Below are 24,482 nucleotides of genomic sequence, written 5' to 3' on the forward strand. Positions count from 1 at the left end.
TTGGGTTAAAAAAAGGCAAAACTTCAGCAACAAGGCAGAATCATATCTGAACAGTCTCCAAACTACTTTGTTTCCAGGAATGCTTGAGAAGCTTTAGATCTCAACACTTGACATACAGTATTCAGTCCGCTCTCAAAGGCCACCAACACACTGAGTAAATAAATACAGCGGATTAATACAAGTTTTCAATATTGTTGTGGACAATGTTGGACTTTGGAGTCAAAAAGGTTGAGAACCATTCATGTTTTGTTTTTTTAAACACACAATGGCAAAAATCGAAATATTTTTTCATTAGTAAGTCGCTTTGAATGAAAGCATCCACTAAATGACTAAACGTACATCGTCGATTTACACTGCAGTGTGTTCATGGCCAACACTCGTCCCAGAGACTCAGCTATTCACTTGTACAGTAGCTGCTGGTAATATCTCAAACTGGACACATCCTCAAATCCCTCCTGCATTTATACAAATAATTAAAAAAAAGCCCATAAAGGGCCGGGCCCCGTCTCATAAGATCCTGTTCTGTACAAGCAAATAAAATATGAGCTCTTTAAAACATCCATTTCTTTTAACAAAATAATCTGATCCATTAAAAGTTCACATAGCAAAAAAGGTAACAGATCTCCATATATATATATATATTTATATATATTTATACTGTATATACACACACATACTATTTTGGCAGACAGAACGCAAAGTAGTTCTTTATTGTAAACAGCTCTCTTCTTTCCTCACACGACCTCTCGTTACATTCACGGCTCCAGTTCTGATTCCTCTTAACGTTTGTGCTTGTAGGAAGGCCTTTGAGAAACACCCGCCTCATCGACACCCACCTGATCCCGGGAGGCGGGAATGTGAAGTAGACGAGGCCTTCAGAACCGTCCTGAGATCTTTCCAAATGTGTTCGGTGCGCGCTGAGCCGGGGAGAGAGGACTCATGGGATGTGACGCTCCGGTTCTCCTCAGTTCTCCTGGTCTGTGAAGTCCTCCTCCACGATGGCTTTCTCCGGGATGGCCTCCAGACTGGGACGGCCCCTGGACTGAGACCCCGACGAGGGTCCCGCTCCTCCTTTGGACAGGTTGCAGGTGAGCGCGGCGTAGTGGATCTGTTTCAGGTTCTCAAGCACTTCCGCCCGGGCGTGTTTCAACAGATCGGCCTGACCCTGAGAACACGAGCAGAGACGAGGGAGAGTTCACTCACAAGTCTTCTAGCGGGAATGCACACACTTCATTCTTCTCTTATATAATATATATATATATATACACACACACACACACACACACACACACACACATATATATATATATATATATTAGTGCTGGGCAATGATTAATCGCATCCAAAATAAAAGTTTGTTTACATAATATATGTGTTTGTACTGTGTATAATTATTTTGTATATATAAATACACACATATGCAGGTATATATTTAAGAAAAATGTGTTATATATAAATTATGTATAATCATGTATGTTTATATATAATACAAATTATATATAAATACAGTATATACATGCAAATATTTCCTTAAATATATACATGCATGTGTGGGTATTTATATATACACAAAATAATTATACTTATGTATGATAATACAATAATATTATAATTATTATATACATACACACACAGACAAACTCTCTCTCTCGCTCACACACACACACACACTCGCTCTCTCTCTCTCTCTCTCTCTCTCTCACACACACACTCTCTCTCTCTCGCTCACACACTCTCTCTCTCTCTCACACACACACGCTCTCTCTCGCTCACACACACTCTCTCTCTCTCTCTCGCTCACACACACACTCGCTCGCTCGCTCTCTCTCCTGCTCACACACACACACACACGCTCTCACTCACTCTCTCTCGCTCACACACACTCTCTCTCTGTCACACACACACGCTCTCTCTCTCGCTCACACACACTCGCTCCCTCTCTCTCTCTCTCGCTCACACACACACTCTCTCTCTCTCTCGCTCACACACACTCGCTCTCTCACTCACACACACACACACGCTCTCTCTCTCGCTCTCTCTCGCTCACACACACTCGCTCCCTCTCTCTCTCGCTCACACACACTCTCTCTCTCGCACTCTCTCTCTCTCTTGCTCACACACTCGCTCTCTCTCTCGCTCACACACACTCGCTCTCTCTCTCTCGCTCGCACACACACACACACTCGCTCCCTCTCTCTCTCGCTCTCACACACACTCTCTCTCTCTCGCACTCGCTCTCTCTCTCTTGCTCACACACACACACTCGCTCTCTCTCTCGCTCACACACACACTCGCTCGCTCGCTCTCTCTCCTGCTCACACACACACACACACACGCTCTCACTCACTCTCTCTCGCTCACACACACACTCGCTCTCTCTCTCTCTCTCTCTGTCTCGCTCACACACACGCTCTCTCTCTCGCTCACACACACTCGCTCCCTCTCTCTCGCTCACACACACACTCTCTCTCTCGCACTCTCTCTCTCTCTCGCTCACACACACTCGCTCTCTCACTCACACACACGCTCTCTCTCGCTCTCTCTCGCTCACACACACTCGCTCTCTCTCTCTCGCTCACACACACACTCTCTCTCGCACTCTCTCTCTCTCTTGCTCACACACTCGCTCTCTCTCTCTCGCTCACACACTCTCTCTCTCGCTCGCACACACACACACTCGCTCCCTCTCTCTCTCTCTCTCTCGCTCTCTCACACACACACACACACACACACACACACACTCTCTCTCTCTCTCGCACTCGCTCTCTCTCTCTTGCTCACACACACACACACACACACTCGCTCGCTCACACACACACTAAAGAACATCACAATTTTGTTGAGATCAAAACTTAGAAGAGTGTGAGTGAATTTGGTGTGTATATTTTGAGCTTTATCCACGTGCAGAAACACACACTGACTCAGAGTGATGTATGTACTGTAGCCCTGCCATCAAACACTGATCAATAGTGCTCGCAGGAGACATATTCGAGACATAATGATGAAAACATCAGGTGATATTATTATATATCTTGGCTGAGCTGTGATTGGACAATTCGAATAACAGCCTTGTGTAAATCAGACACTTTAATTATCATTAATGACTTTAAGCAAACCAAATCGCCACCTTAATAGTCTTTAATGGTGGTGTGACTTGAATCGATTCTGTCCAGCTGGGGCGTCTCAGTTTGAAATGATCTGGGATTAAACATCTTATTTCCAATGGTGTGCATGTGTATAGATATATATTTAATGAGTGTTTTACTTTTTTTTAATCATTTACTCACCCTCATCTCCTTTTAACAAGTGGTTTTCTTGTTATTCCATTTATGTAAGAAATAATTTTTTACAAAGTCTGTTTCTAAGTTCTGTGAATGATCATATTCAAAATCTAAGTGGTGAACATTTGCTCTGATGAATTGAATATAATACATGAATAAATGCATTTTCAGTAACTGTGATTGGTCTTCTTTCTTGCATTCATTTGCATATTAAATAGTGACGGGTCTTGCATCCATTAATCATCTATAGCTGTCTTTATACTGCAGGATTAATGTTTGTACCTCAACCTTTAACACTGTTCTTTGGCTGCCTTTCGTAACACTAGATTTGCATTTCTTGAATGAAATACTCCAGTTAACGGTGCGGTTTTGATTTCTACTACTTGTTGTGCAACTTCCTATTAAACAAATGTCCACAAAACTGCCACATTGGTTGTGAAAATATTATATATTCAAGATAACATCACAGCATCTTGAAACGCATCTGAATGTTAAAATCTTATGCATAAATAATGCAAATCCTCAAAGGGGAATAGTCCTCCTCCACAGGTGCTAACTGGCGGTGTAATGTTTCACCTTCAGGATTGTGATGTTCCAGGTGAAGCTCTCCACAGATTTGATTAGTTTTCTTCCCTTCAGTCCTTCTTTCACCGCCATGTCGTGTAGATTCTCATGAAACTCCATCGCTGAAACGACAGATTCAGGGGATCAGAGGAGGACTGGCCTTTAACAGTTTTGAGAGTTTCTGCTGCATTTATTCAATCAAAAATACAATGTATTGCAACTTAAAGGATTAGTTCACCTCAAAATGAAAATACTCACCCCAATACCATCAAAGATGTTCATGTCTTTCTTTCTTCAGTGGAAAAGAAATTAATTTTTTTGAGGAAAACATTTCAGGATTTTTCTCCACACGATGGACTTCAAGCGCAACCAACATGTTGAAGTCCAAATCAATCCAGTTTCAAACGGCTCTGCACGACAGGGTCTTATCTAGCGAAACGATCGGTCATTTTCTAAAAAAAATATATATATATATATACTTTTTAATAGGGATGTTCCGATCACGCGATCGGAAATCGGGCCCGATCACCTGGTTTCAGACTCGATCGGAATCGGACGTTACCTCCCGATCAGGACTCGGATATATGTAAATTAGGGGTGTAACGGTACATGTATTCGTAATTATTGAACCGTTTCGGTACGAGGCTTCCGGTTCGGTACGCATACAAACCGAACGATTCCTAGAACCATTTCTCCTGCAGACAAAATCCGCGGTGGCGCGATCACCACAACGTTGCGCAACATCAAATGGAAAACGTAATGAATATTGTCTCATTATATTGTGCTTAACGGACCATTTATCAGTTCGGATCAGCAACATCTGTGCAGCGCGAGATCAAGCAACACTGTGCTAAGAGATCCAGTGAAGAAAACATTTGAATTCGCCACTGAAGTAATGACATCGCTGCGAGATCTAGTGAGAAGCATTCACATTTCTCCATTATTAACCGTAGATCTCTATTAGATCAAACAGCGCTGACGTGGACACCAGGAGAAACATTGTGCCGTGAATGAACATGGATTAATGTTGCACTTCAAAACTCAAATATTATATAAATATACATTTAAATGTTATTTTTAATGTGATTACCAAAACATTATTTGTTCATCCTTCAAAGATTACCCCCATTTATAAACATGAAAGTTTCGAGATGTAGGAAAACTCAAACTTATTTAAAAATAGTTTTTCTTTTAATAAATAGGAAATTTCTCTGGCATTTCTTTCTTTTTGCTGTATCGAACCGAACCGCAAATTTTGTGAACTGTTACACCCCTAATGTATATACATTAGGGGTGTAACAGTTCACAAAATTTGCGGTTCGGTATATTCTCATTATTTTTTTATACACTTTTAAAACATTTTTATTTTTTGTTTACATGCCTGCCTGGTATTTTAAGTTGAGGTGCTATTTATTTTTTTATATTAGACTTTTTCTATATTTACTGTTGCACTTAAGTCCAAAAGTGAAGATTTTATGTTATTTATTACTTGATTGTTCAAGCTATCTCACAGAAGTGCTCTGTTTGTTAACTGTTAACAGAGTTGTTGAATGTTAAAATAAGGTGAATTAAATAAAAAATAAGGAACATCTGTTTTTTCTCTCTTCTTTATTCTTTTTTTATATATTATATAAGTATCGGATCGGGACTCGGTATCGGTAGATAGGCTACTCAAAATCAAATGACTCGAACTCGAGGGCAAAAAAAACTTAAAAAAAATAATAATAATAATAAATTAAAACAAAGATGTCAAACGATTTTGAAGTTGGAGGAGAAAACGAGATGGAATTTTTCGCCCTTCCCTGCCTTTTTGAACCGGATTACACAGACAAATAACTTGGATAGATGACGTGACGCGTGACGTTTCCAACGGGATGACGTAATGCCTGGCGCGTCGCAGACCAGCAATTGTGGTTAACTGCATTGATTTGGACTTCAACATGTTGGGTGCGCTTGAAGTCCATCGTGTGGAGAAAAATCCTGAAATGTTTTCCTCAAAAAACTTAATTTCTTTTCCACTGAAGAAAGAAAGACATGAACATCTTGGATGGCATTGGGGTGAGTAAATTATCAGGAAATTTTCATTTTGAGGTGAACTAATCCTTTAAATCAGCTGTTTTCTATGTAAATATATAATAAAGTGTAATTTATTCCTGTGATCAAAGCTGAATTTATCATCATTACTCCAGTCTTCAGTGTCACATGATCCTTCAGAAATCACTCTAATATGATGATTTGATGCTCAAGAAACATTTATGATTATTATCAATGTTGAAAACTGCTTTGTGGAAACCATGACACATTTTATATTTCAGGATTCTTTTATGAATAGAAAGCACATGCATTTATTTGAAATATAATCTTTTGTAACATTATAAATGTCACTTTTGATCAATTTAATGCATCCTTGCTAAATAAAAGTATTAATTTCTTTCAAAAACAAAAGAAATCTTACTGAGCCCACACTTTTAAACGGTAGAGTAAATCACAATATTTTTGGTTTACAATTTGTTAAAAGAAACCATAATTTCACTCATTGTATAATGAAGAAGATTTAAAATGTTTAACATAAGAACTAAGACAATAAAAACCCATGAACAAGAAAAAAATTGTAAATGATTAATTTATATACACTACGGAAGCGTATTGCATTCACTTGAGGAAAAAAAATCTACTCTGTTTTTCCGAATTAACGAGTTAATTATCTCAGAATTACAAGATGTTTTTTTATGAAAAAAAAGTTTTTGCTTTGTTTTTGTGAATTAACGAGTTAATTATCTCAGAATTACGAGATCATTTTTCATGAAAAAAAAGTTTTTGCTTTGTTTTTCTGAATTAACGAGTTAATTATCTCAGAATTACGAGAGAATTTTTCATGAAAAAAAAGTTTTTGCTCTGTTTTTCTGAATTAACGAGTTTTATCTCAGAATTACGAGATCATTTTTCATGGAAAAAAAGTTTTTGCTCTGTTTTCTGAATTAATGACTTAATTATCTCAAAATTATGAGTAACTCAATTCATAAAAACAGAGTGAAAAAATTTTCCCCCAAAAAATGTATCTCATAATTCTGAGATAATTAAGTCATTAATTCAGAAAAACAGAGTAGATTTTTTTCTTCAAGTGAATGCAATACCCTTCCGTAATACACAAATATAACAATTCATAATAAATATACCTACATACATTTTACTACATGAAAAGCTAATTTCCTTCAGAGTTTTCAATCCATTCATTTAAACCAAAAAATGTATCGCACACTTCAGTTCAATTCAGAGATGTTATCTTACTTGAGCTGTGACACAGAATCATTGCAAATAGATCATGTATATTTAATATATCACCACAACAGAGCACAAAACTGTAACATCGGACGAGACGAGATCAGGATGGCCGGTGTGAGAGAGTTTGACTGCATCTAGTCAGAAGATTTTGTACTTTGACAACTTAAGTTACCAGCAAAGAAACTCTGGGATGTGGGCGCATGTTTGAAACAAACACATTCACTTCCCGTCACGAGGCGATTGTCTTCTGTAGGTTTGGATTAAAGGCTCGTGGGAGGCGTGAGGACGAGGCCTGGTGTGTCACGGCACATCTCCTCATTGTTAGTTTGGGTAAATAACGAGTTTCTCCTCGAGCCGCGCGGCACAAACATGGATGGTAAACGCTTGTGACATGATCAGAATACAGGTGTCTGATGCAGAAAGAGAAAGAGAGGAATAAAGCAATGAGAAGATGCAGGCGTGGGCACAGCACACACACACACACACACACCGAATCCTTTCAGCCTGCATTAACATCAAGAACACGAACACAGAAGAGATTTGTCATGCGAGAGCCGGTCTGTGTCTGTCTTTCATCGCAGTGATCTGAAGAACGGACACCGAGGAGAGGAAACAACGCTTCTGTGACTGATATTAGTTGTGCTGCATCTTTAAAGTGCTCCTATCGTGTGTAATAAAGCTGTTTGTGAGTGTAAAAGGTCTGGAAAGATTTATCTAATTTCCTGCTGCAAACTTGCGTAACAATGTAACAAATTTGCATAATGCCAGCCTGTGGTGTTGATTGGCTGAACAGCGTCTCTTTGCCCCGCCCTCAAACACTCTAGTGTATCTGAGTTTAGTTGTGCTGTTTTCTGTGTTGAGATTTATAAGGTTAAACCAACGCCATCGTTACGGTTCACATCACAAGCGCTGAAATTAAGATATGGTAATGAGTATTTGGTTTCTGACATGCGCTGTATCCAGTCAGCCAATCCCAACAGACTGAGCCGTCCGACCAATCAGAGCAGAGCAGCTCTCAGAGAGGCGGGGTTTAGAGAGACTGAATCTTCAAACTAACCGTTTCAGGCTCTGAGAAATCAGGTGATTGTTAAAGTGTTTTTTTTTACCTTGGATGCATGTGAACTTATTATAGGAGACTCCAAAACAAAATAAGGAACTTTTAAAATTGCATAAATTTAATCAAATTAAAGACACATATATGATGCACACCGCACACATACAGCACGATACGGGTGAATATGCAATGTTTCAGTCTGACTGGCTGGTTTCTGTTTCACTTCTAGGACTGAAGATGCGCAGGCTTTTATCTGTCTGCCAGGAAACAACGCTACAATGAACACGTGATGAAGATCAACCTGCATTTGAATCTTTACAAGTACAAATAACCCACAATATTCTGACATAAAAGAGCCATAAAAGCCCATATTATGTGTATCTAACTTTGAACATCGACACCGTTATTGAACTGAACTGAATCAACAATGAACTGATTTGAGCTGAAGAACGACACTGAATTTTGCAATATTGTTTGCAACTGTTATTTTCCAGTTTATTAATGCAAAGCTGCTTTGAAATGATCTGTATTGTATAAAGCACTATATTAACAAACATGTAATTCAATTAAAATGCATGTTATATTCTGAAGTCATTCGACTGTTTATGTGCACGGTTATTACTGGTAACTAAAACACTATTTTTGCTAATTGAAATAAAAGCTAAAATAAAATATAAACATTAAATTGAAAAACTTAAACTAAACAAAAATTACAAATGTTGCACATAACAAAATCACTAAATTGAAATACAGGCAAAAATAAAATAAAATATAAACATTAAATTGAAAATCTTAAACAAAAACAAAAAATTACAAATGTTGCACATAACAAAATTACTAAAATTTAAAAAAATAGCAGAGCTAATTCAATTTATAATAAAAACTATAGTGTAGTATATCCTCCTGGGACCCAAGACTAGACTTTTGTCCACTGTAGTGGACATTATATTTTAGTGAATTTCTCTGACATCATACATGTCACATGACACAACCTGGGTGTCCTGTAAAGAGCACATTCAGGACTTTTCAGAGATACCAAATGTTTGGAGGTTTCACCATGAAAACAACTTCTCCTTGGTCTTTAAAAATGTCTGACATTAATTTAGTGATCAAATGTAGCACTCTTATGGAAATAAGATAATATATTGTAATTATTATATATATTTAAATTACAATTTAAATTGGACTACTTTTTCAAATTGTATTTCATAAAACAACATCTTAGGAAAATGTTAAGGGGTTTCAAATAAAAAAAAATACTTTCTGTATACAGAACAGGGCATTGATTTCAAACGTGTCCACTGTAGAGGACATCAGGACTAAAATCATGTTTATCAGGCATTCTGGGAGACACAACAAGTGAATATGGAAATAAATGATACATCAATATTCCTATGAAATATTAGATATTATTATTAAAATGTTGCCAATTATTACTCCAATTGTTACACTTATTTTGTCATTAAATGTTGCTCCAATAACACATTAATGTGCAAATTAGATACAGTGTATAGATACATTGCATTGAATGGGAATATTAATTAATGGCCATTTTACCCACATATTGCAAAAAGTAAAATGGTGTATCAATTCATTCCATTATTTCTTTCATAACATAGTTGAGAATAATCTTTATACAAATTTTGGTTGAAAAAATCCTGAAACCCCAAAATTTATTGGTGATTGAAAAAAAAATCCCATTGTTTTTGCCTATACATATAATTTCATGTCATTTTATTTTTTAAACAACTTAGTCCTGGCGTCCACTACAGAGGACATAGCATAACGTATGAATAAAATATTATTTTATATATATATATATATATATATTTTACCATTTGTTTATTGTGCTATAAACAGTGTGATGACATGGAGAAAAAAAACTACATTAAAAAAAACTTCTTTTTTTTTTTGGGTCTCAGGAGGATATAATAGGATTTGTGTGAGAAACAGACTGCAATTTAAACTTAAGACATCAAACATTTACCAGGCATCAGAAGAAATTGTACTACTATTATTGCTCTTTTTTTTTTTTTTGGTCCTTTTTGGAGATTGAAACATGCGTTTTCCCCAGGAACACTTGAAACTAAACAGCAAAAACACGAGAATACTGCAAACGGCAGCACATTTTCATGCATCGACTTGCACATGTGCGGTTCAGCAGCTTGGCATGCACGGTTAAGAAACGAGGAGGAATTAGATGGAGGGATAGATAGTGTTACACCTAAAAACCTGAAGGACTCTCAATGGAAGCGTCTGTGAAACCTCATGCTGTTTCTGTGTGCGTCTGAGAGCTAAACGTGCTTCTATATACAGCTGTGCACACCATCCCACAGCTGTAAAGCTTCACTGAAAGGAGATCAGCGCCGGTCTCTAGATGCAGATCGCTGGCCAATGAAGCCGCGCACAAGCCTGGGGGAGACGCCGCTTGACTTCCTACAAATAGAGCAATAATGCTCAAGAGGGGGAAGCCTTTACTGTGAGCAGCACAAGCATATTTCAAGATGATTTGCATTCACTCCTGACGTTACTTTCACACTCTGTTAACCTCAGCGGTGGTGGGCTCTCGTGTCTGCGAACCCCTCGGATCTGACGGGCGGTGAGTAAAGAGAGGTTCTGCCGGGTTAACGATGCGTGATCGTGCCGAGGAAAGCGGCCAATGGCACTCCGACTTCATGGCAGGGGTTGCCTAGCAACATACTGTAGTCTGAGTGGGAAAACCCGGGATGTCATTCCACACGTCTCTGTGAGACACGGCGCAGACACCATGACAGAAAGCCTCAGCGGCTGAATGCACGTGTGAGGGCGTCAGTGTGCTTCTAAGGCACTCGCACATCACTTCATAGCCTTTTATGTGCTTTAAATGACTTCATTTCACAGAATGCCTGTAGTCTGGCACGCCATGCAGCTGTGCCTCATGCAACGCTTGTCAACCGCAGCAACAGGAGGGACTGCAATGGCAACAACATGCAACTTGTTTTTTGGAGGTGCATCAACATATTTTCATGCAAACTAAGACATGCCTTTTTAACTGCATTTTAGATGCACATATAAACCTTTAAACAAGTAGATTAAAGATGCAGTACACTAAAACATTACAATTATGTCAGAATATCTTCTTTTGTGTTGACAAAAGAGAGCAACGTGAGAGCAAGTCAAGGATGACAGAATTTTCATTTTTAGGTGAACTATGCTTTTAAACAACAGTGCCATTAACATATCCAGAAGAGCTGCACGATTAATCGCTGAAAGATCACGATCTCGATTGAAAAACCCACGCAATCTCATTCCTAAATGGCAACGATTCACCTGTGTCTGTTAAACCTTTGACAAAATCACACCAGAATATTCAAATGTGAGTTTGCGCTGCAGCCAGACAGCAGTGGTCATGTATGAAACGATCTCATGAAATGTATTTTAAATCACACAGTATCGTTATTTCTGTTACAAATATTCATATTATCACAGAAATACTGGGATGAGTTTATTGGGATACAAACCCTGATCAAAATAGAGTAAATCACCTTTTGAAACTAGCATGGCGCTTCAAATAGCGACTGTATCATTACATCATTAGGCCACCAGGCGGCGACAAGTGACTTAAAACATGTATTTGTCATTGAATCATTCATTCAAGAGATTCGTTCAAAAACGCTGATTAGTCCAGTAATGAAAAAAGTGACGTCTTTATGAGTGAGTCATTGAATCATTCATTCAACCAATTTTTTTAATCATTCATAACAGACAGAAGCAATTAAAGGAGTAGTTCACTTTTTAAAAAACTTTTGCTGATAATTTACTCACCCCCATGTCATCCAAGATGTCCATGTCTTTCTTTCTTCAGTCGAAAAGAAATTAAGGTTTTTGATGAAAACATTCCAGGATTTTTCTCCATATAATGGACTTCAATGGTAGCCAAACGGTTCAAGGTCTAAATGACCGTTTCAGTGCAGCTTCAAAGGGCTTTAAACGACACCAGACGATGAATAAGGGTCTTATCTAGCGAAACGATCGGTCATTTCAAAAATAAATAAAAAAGTTAAAGTTGTATAGGCACAAATGCTCGCCTTGCGAACTCTCCTGTTCGAACTCGTTCATCAAAATGAACTAATCTTTTTTCGAGTCATTGACTCGTTCATCAAAAAATGAACGAATCTTTTTTCGAGTCATTGACTCGTTCATCAAAATGAACGAATCTTTTTTCGAGTCATTGACTCGAAAAAAGATTCGTTCATTTTGATGAACGAGTTCGAACAGGAGAGTTCGCAAGGTGAGCATTTGTGCCTATAAAACTTTAACTTTTTTATTTATTTTTGAAATGACCGATCGTTTCGCTAGATAAGACCCTTATTCATCGTCTGGTGTCGTTTAAAGCCCTTTGAAGCTGCACTGAAACGGTCATTTAGACCTTGAACCGTTTGGCTACCATTGAAGTCCATTATATGGAGAAAAATCCTGGAATGTTTTCATCAAAAACCTTAATTTCTTTTCGACTGAAGAAAGAAAGACATGGACATCTTGGATGACATGGGGGTGAGTAAATTATCAGCAAAAGTTTTTTTTAAAAGTGAACTACTCCTTTAACATTTTTCAGAGTTAAATTACACTTTATTTTGTTTAGTTGTCTGTTTAGAGTCATAGAGGAAGCGTGATCTCTGTTTGAAACAAAGTTATCCAGAATCGTATTTTTACCATAAGAGAGCATTTGTAACTTGAATGTGCGAGTGTTCCAGTCTCATTCGCTTCAGTCCTTTATGATTACGATAAAAATATGATGAATATCAGTTTGCAGAATAAACACACTGGTTTTAAGCACATATAGTTTTACCGTTTACTGCACTTCGTTATTCTTCTAGTTATTTACCAATAACGGCTAATGAATCCGAAGTCTCGCAAATTCACAGAAAATAGCTTGCTTCCACGTCGCAAAATGTACAATTGCATTGCAAGAAAAAAAACTAAATGTTTTCAGCAGCTTGCATATTCAACTGTGCTGCAGATAAAACCAAAAACAGCAAAGTCAAAACGTAAAGCATCATGATTTGTGATCATCTTAATACGCATGCAGCTCTGGTCAGACTAACCACATTTTGAAAATGCAAGGTCAAAACAGCTGAGAAAAACAGAGTTGCATGCGTATTAAGATGATACGCCACTTTTAAAAGATGATTTGCCACAGCACATAACCACAGCCTCCTTACAAGCAAGCAACTCCCGCTGGCTTCAGGGTTATTGTTGGCGCACAAATTTTCAAATATTTACAGCAAAAGTATATCCTCCATCTCTTTAACAATTGGAGCACTGCTTCACTCATAAGAGAGCATGTTATTTACTCTGCCTGTAGATCAATACCTGCTAGGTCTTTTGCAGTGGCCAGTTTTGATTATATAAGCATGTCGATGCCAGAGTTTTCCACTAGATTCCATGGGGGAATGGGCAAGTATTGACCCACTTATCCTATTCACAGTTAGCAGCTTGAGCTCATCATACTACAGCTCCATCAGTCCAGCTCTGCCTCCAATCCGCCACACCTCAAGTGAAGCAAAGCTACCAGTCAAACACATCTATCAATGAGCCAGGCAGAGATGGGTTTCTTAAGAGAGACAAGAAACCACAGATTGATTTACGGTGTTTACTGCCGATTAGACAAAGCCGTTCTCTGTGCGCTTGTGCTGGGACAAAACGATGAATATTTGATGTGGCCACAGACTCTGAAAATCAATAAAAGCTTTGTGGTTATGGATTACTTCTAATTCACAAATGTTAAACTGTGTTAAGCAGAAGAAATCAAAGATGGAAGAGGCTGAGTGATAGTTTTATGATGAAGATGATCATACATTTTGTGTTAAGTGTCAAAAGTTTGATCACTTAGAAAAGTAACAGTAAGCCTTTCCTTGACAAGCAGTATGATTTTAGGAATCAAGTTAAGCGCCAACATTTGCTACTCAAAAGTATTAAGGATTTGAACATACTCTAATTCTAAGTATGAGCAACGGTAATAGTGAAGTGAAGGTAATGTATGTAAGATTTTTAATGTTAAAAAAATTCATTCTCTTATCCCAGTTTAACATTAAGCATTATTGGTTTTATCTCCCTTAGAAGGATCTCTTTCCAGCTCAACCAATAGCGAGGGTTTGGGGAGTGGCTACTGTAGCAGATGGAGAGTTTGGGGAGTGGCTACTGTAGCAGGTGGAGAGTTTGGGGCGTGGCTACTGTAGCAGGTGGAGAGTTTGGGGCGTGGCTACTGTATCAGGTGGAGAGTTTGGGGCGTGGCTACTGCAGCAGGTGGAGAGTTTGGGGCGTGGCTACTGTAGCAGGTGGAGAGTTTGGGGCGTGGCTACTGTAGCAGGTGGAGAGTTTGGGGCGTGGCTACTGTATCAGGTGGAGAGTTTGGGGCGTGGCTACTGTATCAGGTGGAGAGTTTGGGGCGTGGCTACTGCAGCAGGTGGAGAGTTTGGGGCGTGGCTACTGTAGCAGGTGGAGAGTTTGGGGCGTGGCTACTGTAGCAGGTGGAGAGTTTGGGGCGTGGCTACTGTAGCAGGTGGAGAGTTTGGGGCGTGGCTACTGTATCAGGTGGAGAGTTTGGGGCGTGGCTACTGTAGCAGGTGGAGAGTTTGGGGCGTGGCTACTAGGGCTGTAACGATACACGATATAAAATCGAAATCGCGATACTCAGGTCCACGATCCTGTATCGCGATGTGAGAAGGCAGAATCGCGATCACAACCCTTCCAACTCCCAGAGTTATCCTTCCTGTCCAAAACCAATGCTACCACATCTTTAAATTACTATTAGTATTATTTGAAGTTGACATTATAAAATACGTAGACCTACACCACAAAACTAGTTGAGGATAAATTATTTCAAATTTGGCAATTTCAGCGTTATGGACGTGAAATTTGCAGCCAAAACTTGAAATATAAATTCTCAGAAAGTGCATTTAATACCAATATATTGACACTTCTGTTTATATATCCATAGCCTACTCCCTTAATAAAGTCCAGTACATGTCCAGACATTAGAAAAATATAAGTCTACACACACACGCATTTTATATTTAATATGAGGGAAATACACACGCGTACACGGATGCGACACAAAACATCTTTAATTTTTAGGTGGCAAAAAAATATATTTTTTATAATTCTGTAAATTACACTGTACAAACCAAAAGTAATAGGCTACTAGGCTACCCATCGGATGAAGGAGGGTTGGCTCTCCCCAGAACATTAAATATACATTTTGTTTTATTTTTCGTGTTCGCATTTAAGAGGAAAAAACAATGTCGTGACAGTTCTCTGGAAGCGGCACTAAAACTTTCAAAGACCTCAAACAGAAAAGCACAAAGACTTTCTTTAAATTGAATTTCGTTTTGTTTTAATTGTATCTCAATTTTAATAAATGTTTCATCAACCAATTAAATAAGTAGTAAATATAGCAGACAGATAATCACGACACAGAGGGGCCGGCGCGTGAACTGGAGCTCGTCTCATATGAATCGAAACCCAATGTATAAGCCTATAGACCTGAGAAATATATCTACCGGTATATTGAAATGTCTACTTTTCAACCGAACAATTCAAAACGAAAGAAAACAGACTGCTCTCTGCTTATGTAATCCGTATGAAAAGTGCATTTCTCTCTGGCGCGTTCACTACTGCGAAGATCGCGAGTCAGCATCGCAACTTCGTCTTTGCAGCTGACACTGACAGAAAACACTAATTAAATGTCTCCTTGCTATATTTGACATATTCATAATCATTACTTTTGCCGGTTCTTTGTGTAAGCTTATAGGTGCTTTATTGGCAGTGCCAGCCTTACGTTACATGAACGCGTCACCACCGCATCAGCACCGAAAACTGGAGATTTTTTTAGACAATAATCGCACAACCTATTTGATATTCTATAATTAAATACTCAGTGACTCATCCCAACCAACCATTTAAAAAAAAATTAACTTGTAAGCGTCTTTTTACATGCTACATATCATTCGAGTCGTGACTACCTTTCCATGTGACGCGAGCTATTTGAAGAACGTGAAGAAACATAGAAATCAACCCAGAGATTGCGGAACCTCCCAATACATTTCAGTCAGCAGTATGTCAACATTTCGGCTACACGGTGGAGAACAGGGATGGCAATCGTGTAATCTACAAGACCCACACAATTTGCCGTAATTGTTTTAATAAGCTTCCTCAATTGACCGGCAACACGTCCAACATGCAGATGCATATCCTACGGTACCATCCCGAAATCAATTTAGTTGGAGCACAGAACACAACCCAAAAGCAGCAGCCTACACTGGATAGTTTAGCTTAATAATTTGCATAGTTATTATTGTTCTTTGGTGTTCAGATTATACAGGTTTTTCCTAATGTTATTTAATAAAAATACCAGTATATATATTTTTTTTTTCTCAAAATATTTTTTTTCACCCCAAGCCCCGCCCCCTCAAGCCCCACCCCCGTGACAGAATCGCGATACGAATCGAATCGTGGGTCAAAAATCGTGATACGAATCGAATCGTGGGTTTGGTGTATCGTTACAGCCCTAGTGGCTACTGTAGCAGGTGAGAGTTTGGGGCGTGGCTACTGTATCAGGTGGAGAGTTTGGGGCGTGGCTACTGTAGCAGGTGAGAGTTTGGGGCGTGGCTACTGTAGCAGGTGGAGAGTTTGGGGCGTGGCTACTGTAGCAGGTGGAGAGTTTGGGGCGTGGCTACTGTAGCAGGTGGAGAGTTTGGGGCGTGGCTACTGTAGCAGGTGAGAGTTTGGGGCGTGGCTACTGTAGCAGGTGGAGAGTTTGGGGCGTGGCTACTGTAGCAGACGGAGAGTTTGGGGCGTGGCTACTGTAGCAGGTGGAGAGTTTGGGGCGTGGCTACTGTAGAAGGTGGAGAGTTTGGGGCGGGGCTACAGTAGCAGGTGGAGAGTTTGGGGCGGGGCTACTGTAGCAGGTGAGAGTCTGGGGCGTGGCTACTGTAGCAGGTGGAGAGTTTGGGGTGTGGCTACTGTAGCAGGTGGAGAGTTTGGGGCGTGGCTACTGTAGCAGGTGGAGAGTTTGGGGCGTGGCTACTGTAGCAGATGGAGAGTTTGGGGCGTGGCTACTGTAGCAGGTGGAGAGTTTGGGGAGTGGCTACTGTAGCAGGTGGAGAGTCTGGGGCGTGGCTACTGTAGCAGGTGGAGAGTTTGGGGAGTGGCTACTGTAGCAGGTGGAGAGTTTGGGGCGTGGCTACTGTAGCAGGTGGAGAGTTTGGGGAGTGGCTACTGTAGCAGGTGGAGAGTCTGGGGCGTGGCTACTGTAGCAGGTGGAGAGTTTGGGGAGTGGCTACTGTAGCAGGTGGAGAGTTTGGGGAGTGGCTACTGTAGCAGGTGGAGAGTCTGGGGCGTGGCTACTGTAGCAGGTGGAGAGTTTGGGGAGTGGCTACTGTAGCAGGTGGAGAGTTTGGGGTGTGGCTACTGTAGCAGGTGGAGAGTTTGGGGAGTGGCTACTGTAGCAGCTGGAGAGTTTGGGGAGTGGCTACTGTAGCAGGTGGAGAGTCTGGGGCGTGGCTACTGTAGCAGGTGGAGAGTTTGGGGAGTGGCTACTGTAGCAGGCGGAGAGTTTAGGGAGTGGCTACTGTAGCAGGTGGAGAGTCTGGGGCGTGGCTACTGTAGCAGGTGGAGAGTTTGGGGAGTGGCTACTGTAGCAGGTGGAGAGTTTGGGGTGTGGCTACTGTAGCAGGTGGAGAGTTTGGGGCGGGGCTACTGTAGCAGGTGGAGAGTTTGGGGCGTGGCTACTGCAAGTAGCCTACTTTTACCTGTTGAGACAAGTCTTCACACGCACCCGTAAGAACTGTTACTTTAAGGAGGCGCAACATGAGAAATATAAATAGGCTTTATTTTTGTAATCACACTAGGTACCACTAGTGTTGCAAAAACTACATACTTCACCTTTAACAAGCATCAATAACTGCTATTAAGGTTTATTCGCACATTATTGAAGCCAAACAGTACACATGTGGCATTGAAGCCATTGGCAAGCAGAATGATTGGCTTGACAAAACAAATGGCAGTGTGTGCGTTTGGGTTGTAATAATTGCTCAACGAGAGAACATATAATGAAGTCTAACAGCTTCCTGTGCCAAGATTCCATCAGCTACGATCAATGAAACACACCGTTAAGCTTCCGCATCGATCACCTGCCAATCATTGTCTCCCAGCAACAAACCCAAGATGCAGAAAAAAATGAAAATGATTATCAATGTTTCCACTCCGCATCACAAGGTTTTATGAACGCATTAGCACATAAACAGATAAAAGGCAACAGGAAAATGAGAAATCACAGCAGGAGTGATGCACATTTCTTTCACTTTGCCACATTTAATAAAAACAAAAACTTGAAATGTTATAATTTGCTCGGGTATATTTAAAAAAAAAATGTTTAGTATGTTTAGTTTTTTTATTGTTTTTTAAATATTTAAGTTTTTTAGAATACATTCTGATCTCTGAATTGATTTGTGAGATCAAAAGTGAACGAAGCCACGTCACTACATTGTAAACTTCAAAAAAAAAAAAATCAATGCAATTTCAAAAGGCCACAGATGCACCTTAAAATGACATAAAAGCTTGATAAAACACACCGCCTTTCTTCTGCATTTGGTCGTTCCCTTTCATTTGGGAGCGAATGCAATTGAGCCTGATCGTTGCATCGTGCACCATTGATTGCAGGGCTTTGAAAGGCTATAGATGTGTACCCTTTCAGAGCCCTGTTAATTAGAGAACAGAGCGACTGACTCTATTGAGAGTCAAAAAACCCTACTTGAATGGTGTTTGAAAAGCATCACACAGGTGAAGAGAAAAGCATGCACAATGAGCCTTACACAACACACCGGGGCATAATTAGTTTATTCTCTTTGAGCTTTTTTAGTATGAACACACTGGTGTTTTCTGCACTCTATTACAGAGGAAACGGAGATCGAAGGGACGCGTCGATCGGCTGTGTTCCAAGAAACATCCCTCCCTTGTGGAACACTGTGTTTTTCTCTTTCTCTCGCTCTCCTTCTCTTTGCTTTCGTTCTCTCTTACGTTTTTTCATCCTTACCTGCTTTCTGGACTTGCAGTATTCGCTCGTACACGCCGTCAGAGTTCTCCAGCAGCGTTCGGTTGGTCTGGATTATCTGTGAACACAGGAATAAAAGGACACGTAATGAGAATCTGTGCGATTACAATCTGACGACAGCTCATTTTTATAGAGGCCTGTAGCCAGCAGATACTCGTGCGTTCAGAGGTCATAAAATACAACAGATATATATTCCAATGACACAAAAAATAAAGCAAAGTTAATAAGAATAAAAAAAATAAAACATTTATAATAATAAAAAATAATAATATATATATATATATATATATATATATATATATATATATACAGTAGGCTATATAATAAAAAAAAATTAAAAAGGTAGTAATAAAATAATAAAAATTAAAATAAATTCTATCCTACTTTAGTATAAATGGCTGGAAGACATTAATGTGTGCCTGAATATGGGTCATATAGTAGCTGTATAAATTACAGATATTATTACAGTGGTCATATGAAGCATAATTAAAAATAAAAAAATTTAGTAACCAAATATTAAAATATAAAATAAAAATAAAAACTAATTAGTATTCTGTACTACTTTTGTATAAATGAATTTATGCCTGAAATTTATGTATGAATTTATCATACAGTAGATATGGAAGATATTATTATAAATTATATCAGAGGTCATATGAGACATAAATACATTATAATCACCAGAATAAAATAAGTAAAACAGATAAGTATAAACAAATTAGACAGACAGACAAGACAGATAAATAGATAGACAGACAGACAGACAGACAGACAGACAGACAGACAGACAGACAGACAGACAGACAGACAGACAGACAGACAGACAGACAGACAGACAGACAGACAGACAGACAGACAGACAGACAGACAGACAGACAGACAGACAGACAGATAGATAGATAGATAGATAGATAGATAGATAGATAGATAGATAGATAGATAGATAGATAGATAGATAGATAGATAGATAGATAGATAGATAGATAGATAGATAGATAGATAGATAGACAGATAGATAGATAGATAGATAGATAATACAATAAAATAAAAAAAAATAATTAAAAAAATAAAATAAAATAGTATCCGTACTACTTTTGTATAAATTGCAGGAAAAAAATTTGTGTTTATGAATTTGGGTCATATATGTACTATACTATATGGGTCATATAGTAGCTGTATAATTTAAAGATATTATTACAAATTATATCAGAGGTCATATGAGACATAACATCATATAGTAGTAGTATAATAAACATTACTGCAAATTAATATACAAATAAAATATATAAAAAATGTTATAAAACAAATGTTTATAATTTTTTTTCCCCAAGGCCAGGAGAAATATGAACTACCGGTCAGCAGAAAAACATCTATTTTAAGCCTCGTGTTCAACATTACTAGTTATGATGCAAAAGAGGAAGTGGAAGGTTGTTGAATTAATGAGGAAAGTCATCGCAGGACAGGAAGTGGGGCAGATTATGCAATAGATCTGCTCTTTTGTTGAGCCTGAACCCACACCCTTCTAATGAGGCAAGCGGATTCCTACATTTAATTAAACACACACACACACACTAATTCAGACGGACATCTCAGCACAGGGCCAGCGGCTACAGATCCTGCACTAAACCACATCATAAAGCCATAGTCCAGATCAACAAACTTTCCTTGTGAGACTCAACATGCTGCCAAGAAAATGAAAAAAAAAAAGTTCACTTATAAGGGTTTCTTACACACTGTGATGGAGTTTTACATCATGTCCATTTTGCACTCTCTCTGACCCTTAGAAATAACCACAATTTTAATAATGCGAATACATTTTTTGCTCTATGTAAATGACCTCTGTTATGATTTTCTGGCATAGTTCCTCCCAGTCTCAAGTCTCTGTTTAAGTTTATGTATGCAGATATGTTCAGTCTGACCTTTAGACTCCTGAAATGTTGGCCCGTATCATAAAAAACAGAGTTTACACTTAAAAAAATAAAAACATACAACGGGCTGGGAAATGTGAGGTCATGCCTTGATTGTTGAAACTTCCTGCATTAAACAGTTTAAATCTATTTTGTAACAATGGCTGTTTAGTTGAAATAATGGTTAAATTATTTTTTTAAAAACACCCTTTATTCAAGTCATTTCAGAGCAAATACATAAATATCACAATGTATATTTTATGATTTACAGTACCTTTCAAAATGTTGGGGTCAGTAATATTTTTTATGTTTTTTAAAAGAAGTCTTTTCTGCTCACCGTGGCTGCATTTATTTAATCAAAAATACAGTAAAAACAGTGAAATATTATTCCAGTGTGAATCAGCTGTTTTCTAAGTGAATATATAGGGAAGTGTAATTTATTCCTGTGATCAAAGCTGAATTTTCAGCATCATTACTCCAGTCTTCAGTGTCACATGATCCTTCAGAAATCACTCTAATATGATGAACATTTATGATTATTATCAGCGTTGAAAAGAGTTGTGCTGCTTAAACTTTTTTTCAGGATTATTTCATAAATAGAAAGTTAAAAAGAATTTGAAATAGAAATCTTTTGTTACATTATAGATGTCTTTACTGTCACATTTGATCAATTTAATGTGTCCTTTCTGAATAAAAGTTTGAATTTCCTTAAAAAAAATTCCTTCCTGACCCCCAAACTTTTGACAAGTATATATCAAATATGATAAGTCATAAGAAGATGATTTCGCAACTTGTTTGTGGTGTCATTTCTATGACAATGAATCAGCAGACCTCGTCATCTTGAGCAATTACTGGCTGGTGTGCAGTAGCAGCGCTTGCTATGTTTCACTCGTTTCAACCGCAGACACACCTTGCTTGGAAATTAACTGGAGCTTGGGGCAAAAATGGCATCAAAATTTATATATATATAATAAAAAAAAAAGCACCCAAAAATCAAGATATGGGGCAAAAATGGCATCAAAATTATTTTAAAAAGTCCCCAAAATAAAAAAAAATGGCATCAAAATGTATTAAAAAAGCCCCCAAAATTCTAGATATGGGGCAAAAATTGCATCAAAATTTATTTTAAAAAAGTCCCCACAATAAAAAAAATGGGACAAAAATGGCATCAAAATGTATTAAAAAAGCCCCCAAAATTCAAGATTTGGGGCAAAAAAAGCATCGAAAATACATTTTGGTCAAAAAATAACAAAACCTACGACTTTATTCAGCATTGTATTGTGTTCCAATATCCAGCTGGTCATTATTATGCACTCGTTTGCAAGCAAAGTTGCATATTTAAAGCTAGTGACGTTGACATGAGAAAGCAAACCGATGTGATCATGCAGCCGACAGACACAAATAAGATATGCATCTGATTTCAGTTATTTTTATCATCACTGTAACACATATTTTGTTATTTTGATAAGATAATCATCAAGTGTTCTAAAATAAAGTGTGAGAGTAGACATACAATATACATAAGTGTTTAATTTCAATGCTACAGCCTTTGAGTAGATATTTAATATGGCCATCTTTACGCGTGAATGTTTGGATTTATATGAAATACAATAAGAAAGTGTCCATCTGTAACATTAACAAAGGCTATTAAATGTTTTAGAAGTATTGTTTATTGTTAGATCATTCATTTCAACATTTGCTAATACATTTTTAAATTTTAAAGTTGTATCTGTTAACTTTAGCTAATGCACTATGAACTAACATAAATGATCAACGTCTAATCAATATATTAATATTTAATATCTATATTTATTTCATTTAATAAGTACAGTACATTTTCATGGTTCAGCTATGATTTTTTATTTTTGTATTAAAAATATAATTTAGTTTGTTTTCATTCAGTATCCATTTTTAAAAACTATCGGTTATCGGTTATCAATATATTAATATTAATATCTATGTTTATTTCATATAATAAGTACAATACATTTTCATGGTTCAGCTATGTTTTTTTATTTTTTTATTAAAAATATAATTTAGTTTGTTTTCATTCAGTATCCATTTTTAAAAACTATCGGTTATCGGTTATTAATATTTAATATTAATATCTATGTTTATTTAATTTAATAAGTACAGTAGATTTTCATGGTTTAGCTATGTTTTTTAGTTTAAAAAAAAATTGAATTTAGTTTGTTTTCATTCCGTATCCATTTTAAAAACTATCGGTTATCATCCAATAGTTATCGTTATCAGTAAAACACAGTACCGGACAACCTCTAGTAGATATGGATTTAAAAATAGACTAAGAATGAAACATGAGATAATGTTGTTAAATATTACAGACAAAGTAATTGGAGTCACATTGCAGTGTTTTGTCCGTCTATTTTTCTCATTGGCCCTCCAAATGTTTCTTTGAAACGTCCCTCTGAATTGCAAAGGATTATCTGAAACTTTAATGTAATGCAGTCAGGGATCTGCCAAGGACACAGGTCATTATGTACCGGTCAGTCTCTAATTGAATCGTACATCCCTATAGTGGCTGAAAGCATAGCAGGGTCACTTGTCAGGACCAGATTACCTCTCAGTGCCAACAGAGAAGAACAGCTGCTTTAGTTGCTCTGATGGGCCGTGCGCAGAAAGCTCTCGCAGAGATCAATCATGAGGATGTGGACACTTTCCAAGAAGACACACACTTTCCCCTGCCTCGCCACGTGGGGATGTTGCCCAGACATAGATTATCGCAGTGCACTTTATGTTGGGACCTGTCAAACACACATTGGCCGCTTGCAGCTGGAACAAAATGCTGCTGCAAGGTTGTTAATGAATGCTGTGGAAACGGATCGTGTTACTCCCTTGTTATCTTTTTTTAGGTTGGCTACCAATACATTTTCAGGGTTTCTGCAGGTTTCACAAAGTCAAATTTAAGACTTTTTAAGACCTTTTTAAGACCATTATGAATTAAATTTAAGACCTATATCACGACATTAAAAAAAAAACGTACAAAGGAAACGCAGAGTCTCAAAATTACTTGCAAAGTAAATTAATTTATTCAAACTGAACAGTACTGAAGACAGCTTAGATGGACGCACAAAGCTGATTGGCTGTTGCATGTTGGTCTATTTTTTAGTCGTAATTAAAGTGAATTATATTTGGACTAGCGAAATAAGGAACTATAACACCACGCAATAAAAAAAAACAATATTCCAAAGCGCTGCGGGAGGACGTAGGAAAATTAAGACCTGTTTAAAATGATTTAAGACCTAGAACACAATACTTCAGCAAATTTAAGACTTTTTAAGGCC

General features: G+C 38.0%; 1 protein-coding gene across 1 annotated transcript in view; it reads right to left on the minus strand.

Annotated features, from left to right (window-relative positions):
• Positions 1-397: 397 nt before the first annotated feature.
• Positions 398-24,482, minus strand: part of LOC130079423 (inactive phospholipase C-like protein 2) — an 87,136-nt gene continuing 63,051 nt past the window's right edge. Inside the window, exons 4-6 of the mRNA XM_056244688.1 lie at positions 19,256-19,331; positions 3,858-3,967; positions 398-1,165 (exon numbers count right to left, since the gene is read on the minus strand). Coding sequence (XP_056100663.1) covers positions 965-1,165; positions 3,858-3,967; positions 19,256-19,331 — 387 coding nt within the window. The 3' untranslated portion in view covers positions 398-964. The remainder of the gene's footprint in view (positions 1,166-3,857; positions 3,968-19,255; positions 19,332-24,482) is intronic.

The sequence above is a fragment of the Rhinichthys klamathensis genome, unplaced genomic scaffold (genome assembly GCF_029890125.1).
Source record: "Rhinichthys klamathensis goyatoka isolate OS25496 unplaced genomic scaffold, OSU_Roscu_1.1 h1tg001044l_1, whole genome shotgun sequence".
Taxonomy (NCBI): domain Eukaryota; kingdom Metazoa; phylum Chordata; class Actinopteri; order Cypriniformes; family Leuciscidae; genus Rhinichthys; species Rhinichthys klamathensis.